The 23,362-nt window shown below is 37.9% G+C and overlaps 1 protein-coding gene and 1 pseudogene across 5 annotated transcripts in view; both read right to left on the bottom strand.

The window, feature by feature from the left end:
* Nucleotides 1-23,362, bottom strand: part of MED23 (mediator complex subunit 23) — a 52,436-nt gene that overhangs the window by 13,035 nt on the left and 16,039 nt on the right. For all 5 annotated transcript variants that reach the window (XM_058171711.1, XM_058171718.1, XM_058171683.1 and 2 more), the window contains 10 exons: nucleotides 15,686-15,886; nucleotides 13,256-13,399; nucleotides 11,407-11,552; nucleotides 10,337-10,582; nucleotides 9,519-9,661; nucleotides 7,293-7,467; nucleotides 4,913-5,076; nucleotides 4,327-4,451; nucleotides 2,778-2,983; nucleotides 448-628 (listed from right to left, as the gene is read on the bottom strand). In XM_058171711.1, coding sequence (XP_058027694.1) covers nucleotides 448-628; nucleotides 2,778-2,983; nucleotides 4,327-4,451; nucleotides 4,913-5,076; nucleotides 7,293-7,467; nucleotides 9,519-9,661; nucleotides 10,337-10,582; nucleotides 11,407-11,552; nucleotides 13,256-13,399; nucleotides 15,686-15,886 — 1,731 coding nt within the window. The remainder of the gene's footprint in view (nucleotides 1-447; nucleotides 629-2,777; nucleotides 2,984-4,326; nucleotides 4,452-4,912; nucleotides 5,077-7,292; nucleotides 7,468-9,518; nucleotides 9,662-10,336; nucleotides 10,583-11,406; nucleotides 11,553-13,255; nucleotides 13,400-15,685; nucleotides 15,887-23,362) is intronic.
* LOC131189369 (U6 spliceosomal RNA) lies at nucleotides 1,344-1,407 on the bottom strand (annotated as a pseudogene).

Here is a 23,362-nt window from a genome sequence, read left to right as displayed (position 1 = left end):
CCATTTAAAGAATCAAACAGCCTTCTCTACAGGACATGATAATCCACTGACATTAATACTTGAACTAATTTCAATCTTTCCATAATCATGTATAAAAATATGTTACCATTCACCAACACCTTTCATATCTAGTTGAGGAAGTGAGAGGAAGAAACCCAGACTTACAGAAGCCTCTGAGATTCAGTTACCAAAAAATTTAATTGCCTGCTTGTACAGCAACGCTGTATTGCTTAGACCCAACTGGTTCTCATCAGCTTATCTCCAAATATCTACTGTTCCATGAGTGACATTAAAATCCCCTTTCCCGTTTTAAATCAATGACATTTTAGCAGTATTTTTTGGATTCACGAAATTTTGCAAAGTCTTTGAAAGCAATTGACATGTTCATGGTATCTGATAAATCTTTGAACAGATAATGGCAACTTCTCTCTTCTCAGCATTCCTTACCAAACACAGTATTAACCGATCCAATGTCACAATGTTGTACTTCCACACCATGTCATTCAGAATTTCAATACATTTGTTGAGCTGCTGGCCCCCAGCTGAGGTAGAAAATTCATAGACCAGGAAATCTGCAAATGTCCTAACATGAGCAACCAGGGCTCTAGCTCCAATTCTTTCTAGTACTCTAAAATAGGAGAGAGAAGTACAACGGCATTAATCAAATAATATGAAAACCAATTTCCTTCTCTTCCCTTCCCCCGACCCTCCAAAAAAAAGACTATATTATCAAACAAACAGCTTTCCAAGTTCCACTCTTGAAAGATTCTACATCAGGGGTGTCAAACCCGACTGCATCAAAGGATGTATCATGACATATCGCGATGTTTTTTGTCTTTGCGGAGCTGGGGTGGCCGTGGCCTATGTGGGCCGTATCAGGCCCACGGGCCGCCAGTTTGACAGGCCTGTTCTACATATTGAAAATGCAAGAGTAAACCAGATTTCATGAAACAATATTGTAGAACGGAGAGGAGAATCTAGATTCTTTGACTTTTGAATGGATTTTTTTCAAGGCTGCTGGCAGAAGCACCTTTGCGTTGCTCTGCAGTACCGGTTAAAAAAGTGCCTTTCATCATATGACTCCCAACCTATGTAATGCATTAGCTTTTGCTCTACAACCACAATTGAGCCCAAAATTTCTGTTGCTAAGCAAGACAGTTGTTGAATTTTGCCTCATTTAAGGACCTTTTTTGACACAATTGCTAAGTGAATCACTGCAGTTGTTAAGTTAGCAACACGGTTGTTATGTGAATCTGGCTTCCCCATTGACTTTGTTTGTCAGCAGCTTCCAAAAGGTGTTCATGTGACCCGGGCACATTGCAACAGGCCTAAATACATGCCAGTTGCTCAGGGGCCATGCTAATCTTCTCTGTATCATTCCAACTTTAGTATATGCTCTGCCAAAGTTTTTTTTTCCTTTTCTTCCTCCTCTTCTTGCTTTTCTTTCCCCTTTTCCTCACCACTGTATATTATTATTTGCTTTCATATTTTTGTATTTTATTCTATAGCATAATAAAGAATGTTTTAAACAAACAAACAAACAAATAAATGCCAATTGCCAAGCAGCCAAATTTTGATTACATGACGTTGAGCACAGAAGTGCTGCAATGGTTGTAAGTATGAAAAATAGTAATAAGTTACTTTTTTTCAGTGCCACTGTAACTTTGAGAGGTCACTAAACGAATGATTGTAAGTCAAGAGTTCCTTGTAATGCATTACAAGAAAAGTGCACCCCAAACTTGTTCCTGTACAACTCAGTATTTTGCAAATGTTAGAAGACAAAATAGGTGTTATTTCAAATGAATGGCCTCTATGCAGAAAATGGTCTCCAGGTTTAGGTAAAGGTAAAGGTTCCCCTCGCACATATGTGCTAGTCATTCCCAACTCTACGGGGTGATGCTCATCTCCGTTTCAAAGCCAAAGAGCCAGCGCTGTCCGAAAATGTCTCCGTGGTCATGTGGCCGGCATGCCAAAGGAGTGCCGTTACCTTCCAACCAAAGGTGGTCCCTGTTTTTCTACTTGCATTTTTTACATGCTTTCAAACTGCTAGGTTGGTAGAAGCTGGGACAAGTCACGGGAGCTCACCCCATTACGTGGCACTAGGGATTAGAACCGCAGAAGTGCCAACCTTTCTATCGACAAGCTCAGCATCTTAGCCACTGAGCCACCATGTCTCTGTCTCTAAGTTTACAGCATCTCAAATATGATTCCATTTTGCCTTATGGTGCCATGGTATAAACCACAGGTAGTCAACCTTTTTATACCTACCACCCACTTTTGTATCTCGGTTAGTAGTATAATTTACTAACCGCCCACCGGTTCCACAGTAATGCGCCGTGTATTGTCGTCTGCGCATGCACATCGTGGATTGGGATGGGGAAACGCCGGCTACCAGCTCTACTTGTCTGTTACAGCTGGGTGGTGTGGGGGGAGATGCGCGAGCTATTCTGGGACGAGGCTCTTTTGTTTGCGGTTGCACTATAGCGCCACTTAGTTTCACTTATGTAACGTGAACTAAACTTATGCGCGGGCAATACAAATAGCATATTTTCAGAAATTTAAATTGTCACGGGAAATTTTATGAAAACCTAATGAAAATGTTTTTAAATAATGCTATGAAAATTTTTTAAAAAGTCAATTAAATTAAAAAAAAGGAAAGTGCTTCACTATTGGACAAAACCCCTACCGCTCACCATGAAAGCTGGAACGCCCACTAGCGGTAGGGACCAGGTTGACTACCACTGGTATAAACAATAATTAAATCTTTTAAAACATACCGATAACCAATCTGGTTAATGTGATCGGTTTCTAAGAGCATTTTCCAGAGTAGACAAAGGAAGAGAGGAGGGGAGCCTTGCATAGAAAAATGGGTAATGATATCATTTTCAATTGACATGGATTTCCACTTTCGGTATTCCTCTTCCACATTTTTTTTTAGATTAAATCGACTCTCTTGAGGCACATTGTTCTGTTTGAAAAATGCCTGAAATGAAACAAATTAGTAGTCACTAAAACAAACTTCATTTTTATTTAAAATCTATTACATTTTGGGAGGTCACTCCAGTTTCATAATTCAATTTTCCTATTAGGGTCCTAAATGATGACTAGTTCTCTTCTCCATCTATGGCACAATTTTACCAAATTCTATTTTGGACAATTTAATTCTAACTTTCATCTTGATAGACAAAGATAAACATAAATCTGACATCCTCTTAGGTAATTGCTAAGAGTCAAGGCTGACTTGTGGAATATAATCAAGCATTACTGTGTGTGTTCTTGTGTTTGTGTGTGCTTGCATATGTATGTGCTATAAAACTCTTTATAAGTTAAAGCATTTAAAACTAAGAAGAATTCTACAGAAATATACAAAACCCATCAGATATATGTATGTATGTATGTATATATCTATATCTATATCTATCTATATCTATATGTAGTCGTCTGAACTGGAACGCCTGAAGATGATATTGATTCAGTGCAATTATAAGATCAAAACTTATAAAATTATATGATTGTCAGAAAAACAAACACAACAGATAGAAACAATATTTAGCTCAAAGCAAATTTTACACAAAAGTATCATTACCATCTTTCATGACATAGATTATTGAACCCAATGCTTCTCAACCTTTGCAAATTTAAAATATGTGAACTTCAACTTTGAGAATTGATTGGGAAATCTGAGAGCTGATGAGTACACCTGGAATACTGCAACCAATTTTGGTCACCATACTACAAAAACAATGTTGAGACTTTGGAAAAAGTTCAGAGAAGAATAACTAAGGTGAACAACAGCCTGGAGAGTAAACCATCTGAAAAATGGCTGCAGGTTTGGGTTTGGCTAGTCTAAAGAAAAGAAGAATTAGGGGCGACATAATAGCAGTATCCCAGTATTTGAGGGGCTGCCACAAAGAAGAATGGATCAAATTATTCTCCAAAGCATCAGAGTGCAGAACAAGAAACAATGGTTGGAAACTAATCAAAGAGAGAAGCAACCTGGAATTAAGGAGAAACTTCCTAACAGTGAGGACAATTAAACAGTGGAACAGCTTGCCTCCAGAAATTCCGTGGGCTCCATCACTGGAGGTTTTTAAGACAAGACTGGGCAGTCACTTGTCTGAGATGGTATAGGTTCTCCTCCAAGGCCCCTTCCAGATTCTATTCTATTCTATTCTATTCTATTCTATTCTATTCTATTCTATTCTATTCTATTCTATTCTATTCTACTCTACTCTACTCTACTCTACTCATCTCATGATTTTGCTTTGGAGAACATATCTTAAACTTGCTAAGATTGAGAAAGATTGATTTAAGTTAAATTATTACCTGGAGAGGAGCTGGAAAACAACTCAAAGTATGGGTTGCCCAGTTATGGGGAGTAAAGCTCATGATAGTTTGCAGGATATCTTTGCACCAAGTCCCTTGAATGGAATCTGAACCTGTGAAAAAATCTAAAATAGAAAGATAAATGTAGCTGACTATTATTATATAAAAATTAAAGCAAACACAGCTGGATTAATGGATAGCAATTCTGTTTGCACTTCTTCAGTTGCTTTTAGTCACCATTCTTCATTTCTGTAAGCTTCGTTAAATGATTACTCAATCTGTGAACAGTCCAAATCCTAATGCGGCCACATGGATACTGTAATCAGAACTACACTGATCAAGGCAACTTATTCCTGTAGTCGCTGCAAGGGGAATGAATGCAATTCATACAATTTCTAAATGGAATTATTATCCTACACTAGAATCTACATATCACATCAAGATAAACATCTACGTGTACAATTTGAAAAGTCTAACAATACAGGTAACTCAAGAACAATAACATTTAAGATACTTTAAAAAAAATAGCAGAGTTCTAACCATTTCTATTTTCTAAGTCAGATCCATGATAACCTGGAATTGTTACCTGTGACGTGCGTTGCTCTTGCTAGAGTCAAAATAAGTGCTCTGTTAAGTTCCTCCGATTCAGCTGAAAGCACAGTTTTGGGCTCATTAAGGAATCGAGTAAACTGTGGCTGGACTTCAGAGCTGCCTAAGGCAGTAATCAGCCGCAGGGCTGTGCTTTCCACACTATAAAAAGAATATACTCTTCAGGATATGTTATGCTAATTACAGAAAATTTAAGCAGAAAACATCTAGTTTCAATGAATTGAATTCTAAAATCGCACAAGACACATTTCCCACGTGGTCCAATTATAGATTGGTGGAAGGCATGGATTCTTGAAGGTCATTACATCAAAGAAATAAACAGATGTAATCAATCTTGGAATTGTAACATTTTTCTTATCGTTTAGTATTTTGAGGATATACATGCATATTTCATGCGGCCTGGCGTGACAGAAATGCTGCAAGTAAAATTTAGTCTTCAACAGTAAATATTTTAACTGCTAACTAAAATTACAAGCTAATTAATTTCAGATACACTTTGCTTAAAATGATCCCCAGATTTAATTCATGGATACCTTTTTTAAGCTAGAATGCAGGGTCAGATGAAATGAAAAGGCGCAATTTATCAAACAATAAAGCAACAGTCCCTAAGATCAGGGGTGAAATGCTCCCAGTTCGGACCGGATCTCCCGATCCAGTAGTGATGATAGTGGGTGGTTCGGAGAACCGGTAGCATAAATCCCGCCCCCTCCCGCTGATCGCGCAGCTCAACTGGGATCGTCAGAACCCTTTAAAAGCATTTTTTCTACAACCTTTTTGGCCGAAGAGGTTGTAAAAAAAAAAAGCTTTTAAAAGGCTCCTCTGGCGATCCCAGCTGAGTTGCCTGATCATCAGAGGCTTTTAAAAGCATATTTTCTCCAAGCTCTTTGGCCGAAGAAGTTGTAGAAAAAATGTTTTTAAAAGGTTCTGGTGATCAGGCAACTCAGCTGGGATTGTCAGAACCCTTTAAAAGCTTTTTTTCCTCTGGCGATCCCAGCTGAGTTGCCTGGTCATCACAGGCTTTTAAAAGCATTTTTTTGGCCGAAGAGGTTGTAGAAAAAATGCTTTTAAAAGAAGAAAAAAGTTGGCCACGCCCACCCACATTATTCCCCCAACAAGCCACACCCACAGAACCGGTAGTAACAAATTTTACATTTTACCCCTGCCTAAGACAGAGCTGCACTAAAGGTGAAATGGAAAGTTGATTCTATCTCATCCCAAAAACAAAGGCCACCCCTTATAATAAGCTTCCCCAAAACCCAGGGGCTATCTGAATTAAGGAAATCCAGAATGTATCTGGGCATCTAAATGACTAAGTTTATTTCTCAAAATAAGTGCTTACTAAATCACAATCCAGAAGAAGAAAACAAAATGTTTGCTTGTCTCCCCACCTCCTTCTTTGGAACTTAAGTTTATTATTCAGTAAATCACCAGATAAAATTGGAATGGATGTTAAGCTCAGGAGCCAGAATTGCAACTGAGGTTTAAGTTCCTGACCAGGAATTGCAATTAAAAATAGCAAAGTTGTGGCTTAATTAAACCACAATTGTACTGTTCACAGGTAACTCAGTTATTATTTCAATGTATGTACTACACTGAATTCAGAAGAATTCGTTAATTGCTAAAACTCAAAATGAGATCATGAATCTTTTACTATAATAATTAGTATAATCTATAATCTATATTACTATAATCAATTCAAAAGCATAGCCTTTTGAATTGATCATTAATATGGGTTGGTGTGTTTAAATGAGCTTATTATGGTTTGTCCTGTGGACCATGTTACAACTCCCCACATCCTTTTTAAGTACTCAATGTTACACACATCCCAATAAAATGAAGAAGCATGGGAGGCGGAGAAGAAATTCAAACTCCACCACTCTCAAGTTTGTTCTGAATTGTAAAACTGTAGAAAGAATGGCAGAATCTAGGAGCGGAGTGAAAAGGGGAATCCGCCTAGAATCCTTACATAGCCACAAGAGAACTAAGTCTAACCCCTCTTGAATACTCTTCACCGTCATTTAACTCTAAGCAAGTGCTGACCATTACCCAAGCTGACTTCCAGTTATGCAACACAACTACCTTCCTCACTTTCTTGCTGAATCCTTTATGTTTTCTAAATTTGAAGGAAAGAGAAGGTAGCTCTGTTTCATAGGCAGTGGGCAACCGGCACACTCACATCCAAGACTATATGGACTGCTATCAACCATTTTTTCTCCAGAAACTCCCATTTTGTACAAATTAACAGGACTGTCATAACTTAAATGCATGGATTTTGTTCTATTTTATTTTTCTATAATTTTCTGTCAAGCTTATTGTCTCTAAAGCAAAAATGATGATTTGCTAAAAAATACTGTTACCACAAATGAAGCTGGTTTTGATTGGTCTGTGGAAAAGCAGCTAGAGAATGAAGATTACTAAGTAGCTGGACTCTGTAATGAGGCTGGATATGGTGCATGCGATAGCTGAACATCTCCAACAGGGTATGCAAGATTCCCCAAGCATGAGACTTAAAAACTGTAGGCAGCAGTTGACCTGAGAAGAAAATAAATCCTGCCAATTATTTTCTAGTGAAAAATTAAGACTAAGCCAGCTTTCTTGGGAGCAAAAATCCACCCAGATTCTTACGTTTACAAAAAAAATTCAACACAATATTCTTTCCAGTAAAATACTACCCCAATATAGAAAAACCTTAATAGAGGATCAGAAAAGGAGGCCCATTTTTACAGGTGTATTATTACTATACAAATAAGAATATCATAGTGTTTATTAAGCCACCACTCCATTACACACAAACTTAGAAGAATCTATTTAAAAGGCAGATCTTTAGTAAAAGGCTAAAGGTTCATACAATCTGAAGAAAAACCAGAGAATATATCAATTCCTTGTAGTGTAGCTTCAAATATCAATCTAAAACCAAAAAAATTGGTTGGGTTCAAACACTGCACTGGGAAAAATGTTTAACTGTAATTTAAAGACTGACTCAATTAAAGGGGTGATGAGTGTACCATTGGGACAGAGGTGTCAAACTGGCGGCTTGCGGGCCGGATGTGTCACGTGCAGGCCATGCCCACCAAGCCCAGCAAAGGGAAAAAATGTCATGAAACTATGTGATGGCAACGTAACGCCACAAGTTTGACAGCCCTGAATTGGGAGAATTGGGGAAAAAAAACAGGTTAAGGATACATCATCATGGAGAAAATCTATGTAGTCACTAGAAACTGAAAATGACTTGATGGCACAATGAATTTAGCAGGTGAGATGAGTATTGTGCATTTTATATAGTAACATAGTTAATGAGGTATGGATTCAGTTTATTGTGATTTATTCCACAGATCATTCTTCTGAAATTATAGCCTATTATGTATGAATAAAACCGGTCGCAAATTAACCTTGGGCCAATCATTCTCACTCTAAACTATCTAGCAAGGTTATTTCCCAGTTCTCAAGGTTTGAAATATTTTATTCTGAGAGGCAGAAATTAAAAAAAAACATGATTAGACATACATTATAATATAAATATTGCCTCTGGCAGACTTAAATTTTGAAAGGATAAATTTCAATTTCAACAAAGTACACTTATATGAGAAAATAAGTATAGCTTCGTCTATCAATTTTAGCTAATATGGCCAATGGTTCGATTGTGGAGGCTGTAAATCAATTTCTGGAAAGTTACAAATTAATTGACATCAACCAATTTGAGAACAGGCAAACTTTTCTGCCGAGAGACTGAGTCTCCCATCAGACATAATACCGTATATACTCGAGTATAAGCCGAGTTTTTCAGCACGTTTTTTGTGCTGAAAAACGTCCCCTCGGCTTATACTCGGGTCTATACGGCTTATACTCGAGTTTTGTTTTTTTTTAAGCCCCTCGGCTTATACTCGAGTATATACGGCTTATACTCGAGTTTTTTTTTTTTTCTTTTTTTCACATTTTACCGGACGGCGCGGGGAAGCCCTGCCGGTGCAGTGAGAGGGCGGGGCGGGGGAGCCGCCAGCCTTCTCAGCTGAGGGAGGGAGGGTTTCCCCAACCGGTAGGTGCCTCATTTCCCACCCTCGGCTTATACTCAAGTCCCCAGTTTACCCCAGTTTTTGGGGTAAAATTGGGGACCTCGGCTTATACTCGGATCGGCTTATATTCGAGTATATACGGTACCTCATATTCTTTAGATTATTGCATAGAGTTAAGGAATGGTTTCTTTGATATTATAATGTGCAAAGAAGCAGTTAGGTGAAACAATTCTTGCAGGATCCTGTTATTGTAACCTTATTCATCTTCTTGTCTGGATTAGCTTGAAGGATTGACATCAGTCTTGAACTCTGAAAATACATCTCTCCCTCGCCCCCTTGCTTTTTTTAGTCCAAGAAACTAGGGAGGGTCCTTTTTGAGATGTTTACCATGCCTCCATTCCTTCTATAGACTAAGCTGTCTCTTATCTGACTGTTGTGGCTCCTCCTCCTTCTGTCTCTCAAGGACATCCTACCGACCATACAACTGCTGATAATTCTAAGCAATTCAGTTTGGAATTTATATCATTAAAAATTAGCAGTCCAAAAGAATATTAATTAGTGAAGTTTTCTTACTGATAAAACCTTTGATGCCCAAAGATTCTATTTCCATGTAAACCAGCAGACGACTGTATGTTTCCACAAGAGCTGGAGCTAAGGCCAAGCTAGACTTTGCATGGGCCAGTTTTATTACCCTGGTGGCTATGCTATGAATAAGGCTGGAAAAAAGAAGAAGGTATTATTTTCCATAACGAATTCTAAAAATTAGGACTCTAGGATTCAGGAAAAAGTCAGGTTTACGTAACACATCACTTTCTCAGCATTCCAATGACTGCTCAGCCATGATTGGCAACTCCACTGTAATTCAGCATGTCACAATACAGAGAATCCACCAATTTTGATTGGTACTAACCAGAATTCAAAATCATAGTTATTTGTTGGGTTTCAAACTGTAGTTAAGGCCTATATTAGTGATGGCTAACGTTTTCCGGAACCAAAGCATGTGTGGCCAAACTCCTCAAATGCCCCCTGCATGTACCCTGCCCCCGTGTATGGCCCCCTGCATGCACACGGCCCCGCCCATGCACACGTGCCCCCTGCATATGCCCGCGCCTTATGCACGCATGGCCCCCACACACATGTCCCGCCCCCTGTGCATGCACGGAAGAGCTGAACTGGAGGACCGGCTCCCGTGCCCACAGAATAAACTAGCTGACAAGGCCAGGGTTAAGGAGAGTCCACACATTCATGCTAACTACCCATTCCAGTTAAAGTCACGGAGAGTCTATGGCCTTTATAAGATATTTCAATATAATCATTTGAAAAAATAAACACCCAGAGTACTTTGACATGTCAGGCAAATGCATCTACTGTTGTTACTGTTTATATTTTACCTCATTTTGGCATGAACTGTGAGGGAGTCCAAGAGGTTCATTGGCAGTGGTGTGATTGATCCCGAGGCCATGCAGTTGGTTCCTGGGAGAGGTATTCTCATGTTGCCATTCCCATAAATAGTTTCCACCAGAACACCCATGGGTAATGTAAAGCATTCTGAATTTGTGGAATAAGCATTGCATAGCAAAGCAATCTTGTAGTCATTCATGTGAAGACTTTTATTCCTCAGACTCTGTTGCAAGAACCTGGGCACCCAAAGATACTTAAATGAATGGGAGAAACCTGTACAAAAGAACTGATATACTCTAGTCATCAAAAATATATATGTGATAATAGTATGTTAAGAGTCATGGGGACATCAGCTTTTTCTGCAGAATAAGATAGACACTACTTGGAGTGAATCGTAGATAAATTAGTGCAACACCTACTCAAGTCACCTCTTCCTATCACATGGCCTAATTCTACATAATTGCTCTTTAGGCAAATAAAGGAACAACTCATAAATCTCAGGTAGCCCCAATAGAACAACTGTAAATTGAGCTGCCAAAATTTTCCAATGTCTCTGCCTTGCCAATAAGTAAAACGGGCATATCAAACTTTCGCTAGGCTGAATACATTTATTTTACTTTTTTTTCTAAGATTAAAAAAAATGAAACTAAAATCTTGACAAACTACTACTGGGAGTTGACAGCTACTAGGAAGTTAGATAAGCTTCATTCCTGAATTTCCTTTAAACTGCATCTCAAGGATGGTTATTTCCTTGAATTGTTCTATTTTATTGGTCTTTTAACTCTCAAGACTGTTTTGTCATCCTGGAATTTTATTGCAGTGCTGGTTTAAAATGCTATCAGGTGATAATGTTTTGGGTTTTTTTTCAAATTCAGGATTTTTGTTTCCTGTTTTTAAGCATGCATTTTTGATGCTCTGTAATTACAGGATTTGGTATACATTTAACGTAAAAGTTAAAATATATATTTCTTTTGGTGGATATCACTGTTCATCCTCTTTTCAGAGATTCCAGGATGATCATTATGGAAAAGAATGATCATTATTTACAAAACATAATTACTCGTGATGGAGCTTGAGAGAATGAGGAATTGGAATCTGTAGTTTAGAATTGTCACTATGAGCCTTTCTGTTCAGATGTATCCAGATACAGGTCATTGCAAAAGCATGGGTTGACTGCGGTTTGTTGATATCAGGCACAGGAATGCACTAAGGAAAAAAGGAACATAATGTTAAATTATATTCCATTATTATTCAGCAAATAGATATGACAAATCAAGATTTAGAAACAGAGTAACTACATTTTCAGAAACTTACCATAGGTATCTGTTGAGGTAACTATTTCTTAAAATATGTTACCAATTAAATCTGCTAATACTCACCTTCATGTTTTCTCTCTCTTTTTTTCAACTTGGCCATGCAATCAGGGTTGCTTAATTCTGCCAAATGTCAGATTGTCTACTTTATCTTTGAGAGTCTTCTTCCAATCTAGCTTTTATTCTTTGGAACAGACCTCCGCACTACGTTGTTAGCCTTGCTAGGCAGTCAGGCAAGAAGCACACCCAGAAATAGGAACTCTATCTTGTAAATTTGATTAACCAGTCAGAGATTTTGAAAAGCGTTCTATTCCTTCATTTCCTGCATGGGGCAACAATCTAACCATAAAATTGCCATAATGGGCATTTTTGGGTATGGACCTATCACATCTGAAGTCGTAAATCATTTTTAAAAACAGCCCATTACACATGGCTATCTTTGAAAAAGTTTGTCATGTCAATATTATATATCATTATATATACATTATTTAGGGTTGTAAAAAGGGCATTATACGAAACAAATATCACAATAATATCTTTAGTGGGGTTACAAAAGATGCATAGCTGGTAAAAGCCAATAGAAAACCAAATTATCTAGAACTAAGCCTGGATTTATAAACTTTCCCAGATGCTAAACTTGTGTTTTCAATAAAATGTTACCCTATCCAATACAACTTTTAAATATAGATACAGAAAGCTGTACAGGAAGATACGGAGTTATACCTTCTTCCTATAGGGGACAGTGGCATCCAAGTCTCAAATGAACTGCCCGTGATGTTATATGGATATTACCCAGGGATAAAAGGCTCCCGGTTTGGACCGGATCACCTGATCCGGTAGCGATGGTGGCGGGTGGTTTAGAGAACCGGTGGCAAAAATCCCTGCCCCCACCCCCCATGCCCAGCTGAGCTGAACGATCATCAGATATTTTTTTTACTTTTAAAAGCATTTTTTCATCGGCAAAAAAAATGCTTTTAAAAGTAAAAAAAAAAAGCCTCTGATGATTGTGCGGCTCATCTGGGATCCTCAGAGGCTTTTAAAAGCATTTTTTTAGAACCTCTTCGGCTGAAGAGATTGTAGAAAAAATGCTTTTAAAAGGCTCCTCTGACGATCCCAGCTGAGTTGCCTGATCGTCAGAAGCCTTTTTTTCTTTTAAAGGCAAAAAAAAATGCTTTTAAAAGAAAAGAAAAGCCTCTGATGATCAGGCAACTCAGCTGGGATCATCACAGGAGCCTGTTAAAAGCATTTTTTCTATAACCTCTTTGGCCGAAGAGATTGTAGAAAAAATGCTTTTAAAAGTAAAAAAAAAAAGTTGGCCACGCCCACCCAGTCACATTAAACTCCCCACCAAGCCACGCCCACAGAAACGGTAGTAACAAATTTTACATTTCACCCCTGATGTTACCTACAATGAAATATAAGATAAAAACCTCAAGAGATGAGATTTTAGACCAACAGTGCCCAATGTCCAGGAATATTCAGACTCCCTTTTTGCCAAATAATCCCCTGTGAGAAAAGGACTGGTTTTATCCCTTGGCTATCAGTTAAAAGTGAACCATAAGTAATATTAGTAAAATATTTTAAATGGTGACTTACTTCCTTCTCAGGATAGAGGAGGTCAAAAAGCTTCATTACAGGAAGAAAGTCGCCTAACGCATTTTTCTGAATGCTTCCCGAGATGAACTGTAATAATACCCACATCAAATGGTCTCGGCCTTTGATCAGGCCTCGTCCTGCCAACTGTAAGAAAGACAAACAAATTCCATGAATACCAAATACACACGCCTAAGTAAGCTCTCACAAGATTCTAAAAATGATACATTTAGACACCTGCAAAGATGCTTTTCCCCACAAGTTATTTGCCAACACTGAGGTAAACACCAACTGTTCTGATTCTAGGTAACCAATTTCGTTGTATATATGAAGTACTATGACAATAAAGCAGGGGTGAAATCTAAAAATTTTTCCTACCGGTTCTGTGGGCGTGGCTTAATTGGTGGGCGTGGCTTGGTGGTCAGATGACTGGGTGGGCGTGGCCAATAACAATAAATAATAAAAATAATAAACAAAGTATAAAAAACAATAAGAGGTATCAAAAACCAACTGTCACACTTTACACACACACAACACAACACAACTGACACACACAATGTAAAAGCAGCTGCACTTCACACAGCCACAAAAAGCTCAAAAACCAATTTTCACACTTTACACACACACAACTCGCACACACAAACACACACAAAATGCCACATACAGCCTTCTGAGATTTTGTGTGTTTGTGTAGTTAGAGTGAAACACTACAGAAACACACCAAATCTCAGAAAGCTGCACAAATATTTTATTTTATTATTTTCTTTTATTGTGGACTTCAAATTCCAGAGTTCCTCAGCCAGCAAAGCAGGAAGTCAAAGCAAGCTTTTTTTCCCCTTCAGTAGCTGAAGAAAGCATGCAGTTGCAGCCAGAAAGGAGCAGTAATTATAGGTGAGGAGGGGGAATTGGCTGGGCATGGGTGGGGGCTCTTGTAAGTGGGGGCTGTTAAAAAATGAGCTTAAAAGCCTGTGAAGATCAGGAAACTCCTCTGGGATCGCCAGAGGAGGCTTTTAAATCCTGGGTTTTTTTTCTTTTTTTCCCCCCTCTTCGGCTGAAGAGGGTTTTTTAAAAAAAACTTTTAAAGGGTTTTGATCTCTGCTCAGCCCTGCGATCATCAGAGGGTTTTTCGGCTGAAGAAAAACTTTTAAAAGTAAAAAAAAAAAACTTCTGCTGATGGTGTGGTTCAGCAGAGGCCGGGGGGGGGGGCGGCAGGGATTTTTGCTACCGGTCCTCCGAACCAGCAGCTGCCATCGCTACCTAATCCGGGGAGCCGGTGCGAACCGGGAGCATTTCACCCCTGCAATAAAGGCTATACTACTATACTCAATATTAAAAACTGGTGGGGGGGAATCAACACTCTATACTCAGGCAAAAGCATCAAAAATTCTCCAAGGTATCTGCTTCCTGTAAAAATCCCAGCTAATTTCAAAAATCAGATATATTAAAAGAGAGACATCTATTGCTATATGAGCCGAGGTGGCGCAGTGGTTAGAGTGCAGCACTGCAGGCTACTTCAGCTGACTGCTAGCTGCAGTTCGGCAGTTCAAATCTCACCAGTTCAAGGTTGACTCAGTCTTCCATCTTTCCGAGGTTGGTAAAATGAGGAGCCGGATTGTTTGGGGGGGGGACACACAATATGCTGACTCTATAAACTGCTCAGAGAGGGCTGTAAAAGCACTGTGAAGCGGTATGTAAGTCTAAACCCTATTGCTATCAGATAGAATCTCTAGGGCTGTGCAAAGTGTACACATATGCAGACAGTCAAGAACAGCTTCTGAAACAGGCCTGAAAAATAAAGTGGCTTGAAATATGTTTTCTATGCTTTGGGCAGTTTTTTCCTCACAGGCGTTCGATAGCCCTGGTGCTTGTCTATTAAAACAGGAAGGGTAACTTTTGAAAAACAATATCATGTCATAGAAGGAAAGTGAAGCAGTTTTTGTGTTCCACGTCATTCAGTCTGAATAACCAGATGGTTTCTGTTACTAATATACCACACACTTCCTGTGTATTTTTTCCATTATTGGCCAGCTCTGTCCTGCTATGAATACCTGATGTTAATCTTTACTGTTAAAACAACCATTGTTGGGATATTGTTTTGCCAATGCTTGCATGTAATGTCATATGCAAGGAGATCTCTAGCTACTCACTTACCAAACTAACTGGTGCCAAAACTGAAGGGTCAATGAGATACAATAATGTGTATATGTGTGAGAGTTTTTAGAATAGAATAGAATAGAATTTTTATTGGCCAAGTGTGATTGGACACACAAGGAATTTGTCTTGGTGCATATGCTCTCAGTGTACATAAAAGAAAAGATATGTTCATCAAGGTACAACATTTACAACACAATTGATGGTCAATATATCAATTAAAATATAATGTATCAATTAAAAGCTTGAGTCATCCATTTGATCTCGCTACTGAAAACCTACCTTCTGATGCAGAGACAGGACCATGTGAGGAAAGCTTGCGAACTGAAAAAGTACGAAGAAGATAAGCTGACTGGAGAGATGCTGCCATAGCAACTGGCTGGTTCCGCCATCATCAAATTTCTCCTCCGTCTCTGAGCGCTCCATGGCATATACCACCAAATCGACCAACTGGTCCTCCAGCACAGGGCATCGCTGTTTGTGCTGCAAAGTAGAAATCAGATACAACATTCCAAAAACTAGCATTTATCATTTTCACACTTTACTTTAGTAAATTGGGAAGCATGACATAAAACATTTACAAGGTAAACCAATGCATTAAAACTGTCTGATGTTACAGGTCACTTTAAATCATACTCTGTTTATTATGTCAATTTACCAAGCCACTTCTCTATGGAATTGACTGAAAAGACTGTTCTTGAGAATATAGTTCCATGACACATTTTTGATTAATAAATCTAGGAATATGATACTTTGGAACAATGCTGTAATTGATTTGTTTTGACTCGCCTATTCCTAATAATTGAAAAACTCATGTAATATAAGTAAAAACAAACTTCCTTTACCATACATATTGCGCTTTTCTATTCTTTCTTTTTCACCCTGTGCATTTTTTATTTTATTTATAACTAATTAAGTATGATTTGAAGTTAATTTACAAAAACTGGGAGAGATGTCAAACATATAACCTCTTTCTTATTCAGACTTAATTTGCCACAACTCAGTAATTTAAATAGAAAGGGTAGAGCAGGGGTGTCAAACTCAAGGCCTGAGGACCAGATCCAGCCTGCGGGGTGCTTAGATCTGGCCCGCAGGGTTGCCCTGGAAACAGCAAGACTGTCAGGTAGTGCCTCTGCCAGCAAAATCGGAAGGACCTCATGCAGAGAACCTCTGGCAGAGAATTGCAGGAGGCCATAGCAGCCAAACATGGAGCCTGGAAGCCCGTTTTTGCTGGCAGAGCACTTGGGCCACCACAGGTGCCCCCAACACGAGAGACATCGCTGGTCATGCCCACCACAGCTACACCCACCCTGGCCCGGGGTCATACACAACCCTGATGCGGCCCTCAATGAAATTGAGTTTGACACCCCTGGGTTAAAGGAAAAAAGACAAGGTGCTTATATCTACATATTAGTATGTATGTGGTTTGATGTTACCCATAGACAAATTGATTGTATTCATGGATCCTGCTAAGCCAGATGCAGGAGATAAATGAAAAGGCAGGAATAAGCCTTAGTAATCTCAAAGTTGCACTTTGAACTCCTTCAGTAATGCCATAAATAAACTGGAAGCCTCTGCTTTTATTTAACTGGAACCTGTCACATTGCCCAAATAACTGTGATTTGCATAATTTATTTCAAAACATCCAAAAGTGATTTGAGAAATCGGTTGCTGAAAACAGCCAATGCTCCAGTTTAAAACAGTACTAGATCTGTTTTACTGCTGGGTACCAGCAAACCAGTGGAGAAGTTTTAAACTTTTCCCAGCTGTATAGAGGACATAAAAAGGAGAGAATGAGCCTCAGGTTTCTTGCTGTTCATTTCCTCTTCATAAAACTCCACATGGCTTGGCATGTAAATGTAGTCACTGCACTCATTCAATTCTGCTTTCTAACTCTTCATGTTACTCCCCTTACTGGCTTTGGGAAGAGACTTGAGCATTATGTAAGAAGCATTCCACTGAAATATCCAGTGGTGGAACAACGCTTCTTGCAGCCTTGCCTTGTATTGTTCTGTCTGTCTGTCTGTCTGTCTGACTGTCTGTCTATCTATCATCGATCCATCCATCTATCATCCATCCATCCACCTACCCACTCATTCATTTGAATCTTGGCCTGATCCTTAACTATAGTCTATACCTAACACTTTGCATTTTAACAATACTTCTCTGTATTTTGAACTCTGAATTGGGTTTTGATTATCCCTCGTATAATTTACAGTTTTGTAATCATCTCATGTCTAAATGACACATGGCAAATTAGATTAAACTTTGTACTTGGACACTCCAGACTGGAACTTTATAAGATACAGTAAGACTGTGATTTTTAGAAGTAAGTAATTGTGTGGATTCATGTTCCCCCTAACATTGCTATAAAACTAACCTGAACTATTTCTGAGATATTTTTTTTTAAAAAAAAAACAAACCTCAAAGAATATTGGTTTTACATTATGGACCTGTAACATAACACAGCTTTAGCATGAAGAAAAATATATTATTTTAAAGAGACAATACAGAAAAGATACGGAGCTGTTTGGAATCTAATCGTGAAAATGCTGCGTCCCTTTCTAGAGGCAAAAAAAGGGGGGGATTTGGGGGTTGTTTTCTTTTTTGAAAAAAATTTGCCACGGTATCCAAATATGATTTAAGTCAATATATTTTAGCCCTCCTTTTCATGAATTTTCCTTTGACTAACAGATAGCCTACAATACACCTCTGAATTAAAAAAGAAAAAGAAAATAGAAAAACCTTGTGAAACCTAGATCAGAGGGGGTCACTTTTTGCCATGAAAAAGGGATTATGCTTTCCAATTAACCATACAATACAAAAATGGCAAAATTTTGGACAAAATCGGAGAACAGCACTCTCTCTTCCACATGCTCTTTGCCAGCTCAAAACTGCCCTAAGTTACAATTCTAGCTGAGCTTTCTTGAAACATGCTTAAAAACAGAAGAATTCTGATTAAAAAAAAAGAAGAAGAAGAAAGCATTAGTTGCTTCTGACTCTCTTTCAAAATCACAATGCCATCATCACAACTCAACCACATTACAATTTTACAAAGGGCAATATCAACACCAGTTGAGAATACTTTTTTTCCCAAATGCAGCTAATTATGAAGCAGAGCAGAATGCAACAGACAATACTACAAACTATTCAATGATTCAGCATGCAAAAACTACTGTGTTCAGGGCTTGAAATTCACTATAATTTGATATGGAGAAATACAGCATTGTGGTGGTAATTATCAAGGCAGGATATATCATTAAAATAAAATTCATGATTATTTTTTTTTAAAGTTTGGAAAAAAATAGAAAAGCCAATTCTTGGCTTCCACCATACTCTTAACTTGACCAGGAAATGGAAGCCACAAAGCAGCAGATATATCAGTTGTTCTCAGTAGTTCTATGGGAAAAAGAGGCTTAACAAAAAAAAAAAAAAAAAACAACCCCTACTGCGGTCTTAGCTTTTGCTGAGTTTTGCTCTTGTAAACTATGTATTACTCTCAGTGCTTTGACACAAGGGAAGATCGAAGTCAAATTGTTAAGAGTAGGGGTCTCCAACCTTGGCAACTTTAAGCCTGGCGGACTTCAATTCCCAGAATTCCCCAGCCAGCAAAGGTGGCTGGGGCATTCTGGGAGTTGAAGTCCTCCAGGCTTAAAGTTGCCAAGGTTGGAGACCCCTGGTTAAGAGGACAACATCGGATTCTCACCCTGACAGAAGGTACAGACAAGATCACTGAGATACTGCTCAATTTCATGTTTTTCAACTTCAACCTCCTATTTTCTTCCAAAAGTCAGTAGTACTTGTCAATGTATTTCTTTCTGTACTGAAGGTGCCAAACTATGAAGTGACCCAGTTTAATTTTCAGCACATATCCATGCTATTTTCTTGGCAATTGTATGGGAGTGGCCTGCCCTTGCCTTCTTCTGGAAGTCTGTCAAGTTCTAAGTCCACCATACAGTCCTGGTATTCCCCATTACTCTCCCTTCCTAGTATTATACCAGGCCCAATTTTTAGTTTTCAAACCCAAGTAAGCTATGTGTTGCTACCTGCAGAAGTGTCAGATTATATGTTGTGTAATGATGGCTGATGATAAAATTCTTCTCTAAATTAATTCATAAACAAGTGTGCCAATCCATTCAGAAATTATGAAGGCTTACATAAGAACATACTGCAGCATCTATGGTTACAGGATTAACTTGACTTTCTTGGGCAGCCACTACAATAAAATAGCTCAACTCTTTTAAGAGAAGCTTCCCTTTCTTATCATTTTTACTTATTCAATTGCTATCTTACTTTCTGATTTCAACTGTCACTGGCAGAGTCAACATTTTTCAGTATATAGTTCTGAAAAAAATGTAACTATATTAAACTGTTTGACAATTAAGCTACTTGTAAACCTTAGAATTCAAGATCCCCATTCTCATGTACAAGGTACAGAATATGGACTCACATTCCTGTAGTTTGAATCTCTTCCTTTTGAAAGCTGCATAAATCATTTTTTCATTATTCATTCACATTTTACGTGAAAACTGGCTCAGTGGGGACAAGCATCACTATATGGAGGAACCTTAGTGGCTATATTAGTTCTAAGAACACTCTGAAATGTACCAACCTGTGGACATAGCAGGTTGGATTTGATTTAAATCGAGTCGATTTAAATCATAATTTAAATCACTAGTAAAAAGGCTTGATTTAAATCAACTCAATTTAAATCATAATTTTTAAAGAGCAACTGTCATCTCTGTCCCAGTGGCTCCTCCTCTGACCCGCTGCTGACTCACCGACAGTCCCATTCACTTTAATGGTGATGTGACAAGATGAAGGACATGGTGGGCAGTAGGTGAGTGGATGCCCGCTAACAGGCGCTGCTATGATGGATCTGAAATGATAGGTGCTCTTTAAATGTAAGGACTCATTCTTGCTGGTAGTTAGAATCTTTAATATTATTATTTGCAAACAAAATGAAGGTTTCCTATTTAGCTTGCAGAGCTTGGATTTATTGAATGAGTTTACAAAAAATGTAAATATTGCAGAAAATACAGCCTCATGCTACATACCTAAGCTTTATTTCATGCTGAATAAACTAAATTATTAATGTATCTTAAACAGAAAACTATCTTTAGATAGATTTTTTTTACTGCAAAAGCATTTTATTAAAATAAATTTGATAAAATTCAAAACAATCCTATTTAAATAAAAAAATCCAATTTTTTTTTTTTTTTTTTAAATCCATCAATTTTTATCCACCCTGGGACATAGAGATCATGCACCTCTTCAGCCGATTTGTAAAATTCATTTTACTTCAAATCAATTTCAGCAGGTAATTTAAAAAAATCCTCTGTGATGATAGCCAGTTAACATTCTTAAAAGAATAACAAAAATAAGGTTTGATATCTGAAACTCAATAAAGAATAATTGAAAGTCCAGTTTCTATTCATTTTAGATTTTTTAAAAACAATAATAATTTTAGTAACCATTGGAAAAAATAAGAAGAAATGAAATTGCCGGTTTTAAATTGAACTGACCACAAAGAAATGGTCTTTTGAAAACAACGCAATCTGCCTGTGCCACTCAGAGAAGAGGGAATTATTGTGCACAACAAGCTTGTACAACAAGCTTCAGTAGTGGTAGATGCAGAACAACTATGCAATACAGGCACTTTGGGCTACCCTGTAGAGAAATACTTAAAGAGACCTATGCTGAGGCAGATCTAATTTTTAATGTGCAGATTAGAAAGACTTAGCACAGGCCAAAATGGGTGTTCCTGTACAGGTCAGCATAGCCAAAACATTCCTTAATTTGGCTATTACTTTTGAATAGTGCTCTGGACAGTATACAAATGATGACGATCACAATAATTATAATTGAAATGGAATAAGATCTGGGGCTATTGTTTGGACTAGAAATATACAGAAATAACTTTGAAGAAGAAAAAAACAGAGGAAAGTTTTCAAATAGCCTGTTCCTTAAAAGTCAATGTTCCATCTTCTTAAGAGAGGTGTTATGAACGTAATTGCCTTATTCAGCCACTTTGGTGATTTAATTACAGAAACAAACATTGGAGAAGTCCTTTGTGCTTTTCTAATCCCTCAATAAAGGGATTATTCTTGGAAATAAAAAATAAAATAAAAGGACAGAATTATTATTGGAATGCATGCCAGAAATAGAATGCCAGAAAAAGAAATTATTTGCCTTGGAATAATTATATGAAACAAATAACCAACAATCCTTTTGCAATAATGTTTACACTGCCCATTTTACCCACAGAATCTATTTCCAAGTACATCAGGGAAGACAGATTACATGGGTGGGCCATACCCACATTTAACTTTGTATCACTGGATCTTTATCTGCAGGGGGAAACCACATTTGTCACATGGAGTGGTATGAGCAGGCAGGCTCCTATTTTTGTGTATTTCAACAACGATCTGTTATCAATGTGCAATATCAAATGAATGCAATTCTGATGCCTTTCTAAGTCTAAAGAACCACAGAGATCTCAATATACCCCCATTTCCCAGCAGGTTGTCTCTCAACCACTGGTTTGCACAATTTGAATATTAGCCAGCTGATGGAATTTTCAGCATCGTCTCTGTATTCCCATCAAGAAATGTCACACACGATCCTTCCATGCTTTCCACTGACAAATGAACAAGAAATTCACAGACTGTTGTTATTATGGCAGCACACCTACAACTCAGAGTTTGTCAGCATTTCCATCAAAAAAGAACCATTAATTCCAGGTTTTGTTGCTTGACGATAACTGTTTGCTCTCAGAAAATTGAGATTAAATGACGAGGCTGTGTTTCATAAGTCAGCAGGCATTAGGCCATAACTTTTAAATTTCATTTCTCAAACTAGTATCATGGAATTTTGAAGAGTTTGACTCACAAAATCTTCATTCTTAATTCAAAAGCATTTGTTTACTGTAAAGTTGAAAGAAGACCTCAGGGAGGCAATAGGGAGAAGTCTGTAAACATCGCAGAAAGGAATTACAGACAGTATCTCATTAAAACATTTGGAGCTCAATGTTTTTCCACACAGAGCTTGCTTTCTTTTCAAGGAAGAAAGTTGTGTCTCTTTAAGCACTTAATCTGGTTTGAACAAGGTGAGAAGGAAAGGGAAAGAATAACGCTTCAAATATTGGGATCTTTATGGTAATGTTTATTTTTGATCATATCAGAAAACCCTTCCTGTAGGAAGCTCTTTAACAGAGATAAAATTAAAATGCAAGAATACAGCTTAAGAAAAGCTGACAAAGTTAGTTCCAAAAATGCTTTTTGAGAAACAACTGGATTTTCTTGGGGTGTTTTTCTTTGAAGACATTTCGCTTCTCACCCAAGAAGTTTCTTAGATGAGAAGTGAAATGTCTTCAAGAGGAAAAAAAAACCTCACCAAGAAAGTCCAATTGCTTTTTGAAAAGCACCTTTGGGACAACCATGATTAAGAAGCTCCATAGACACTGAACAAAATAGGTAACATGTTAAAAGTAGTATGAGGAACTCTACTCTGGGAACTCCAATAGATCAATTACTATTTTATGTAATGAGTTTGTATGTTATGCATATATGCTTTATGGGATGCAAATCTCCTAAAAAGCATATAGAATAATAGCATTTATAAATACCAAAAGACCCAACATCAGTTTCCTATTCAGGTAATGCAAAGGGGAGAATAGCAATAGCATTTAGACTTATATACCACTTCACAGTGGTATATAGTAAGAGGGTTTTCAGCCCTCTTTAAGCAGTTTTAGAGTCAGCATATTGCCCCCAACAATCTGGGTCCTCATTTTACCCACCTCGGAAAGATGGATGGCTGAGTCAACCTTGAGCCTGGTGAGATTTGAGCTGCCAAATTGCAGTCAGCTGGCAGTCAGAAGAAGTAGCCTGTAGTATTGCATTCTAACCACTGTGCCACTGCGGCTCCTGAATTGTAATTGTATTGCTATACTAATTT

The sequence above is a fragment of the Ahaetulla prasina genome, chromosome 1 (assembly GCF_028640845.1).
Source record: "Ahaetulla prasina isolate Xishuangbanna chromosome 1, ASM2864084v1, whole genome shotgun sequence".
Classification (NCBI taxonomy): Eukaryota; Metazoa; Chordata; class Lepidosauria; order Squamata; family Colubridae; genus Ahaetulla; species Ahaetulla prasina.
This window is presented reverse-complemented; position numbering and strand designations above follow the sequence as displayed.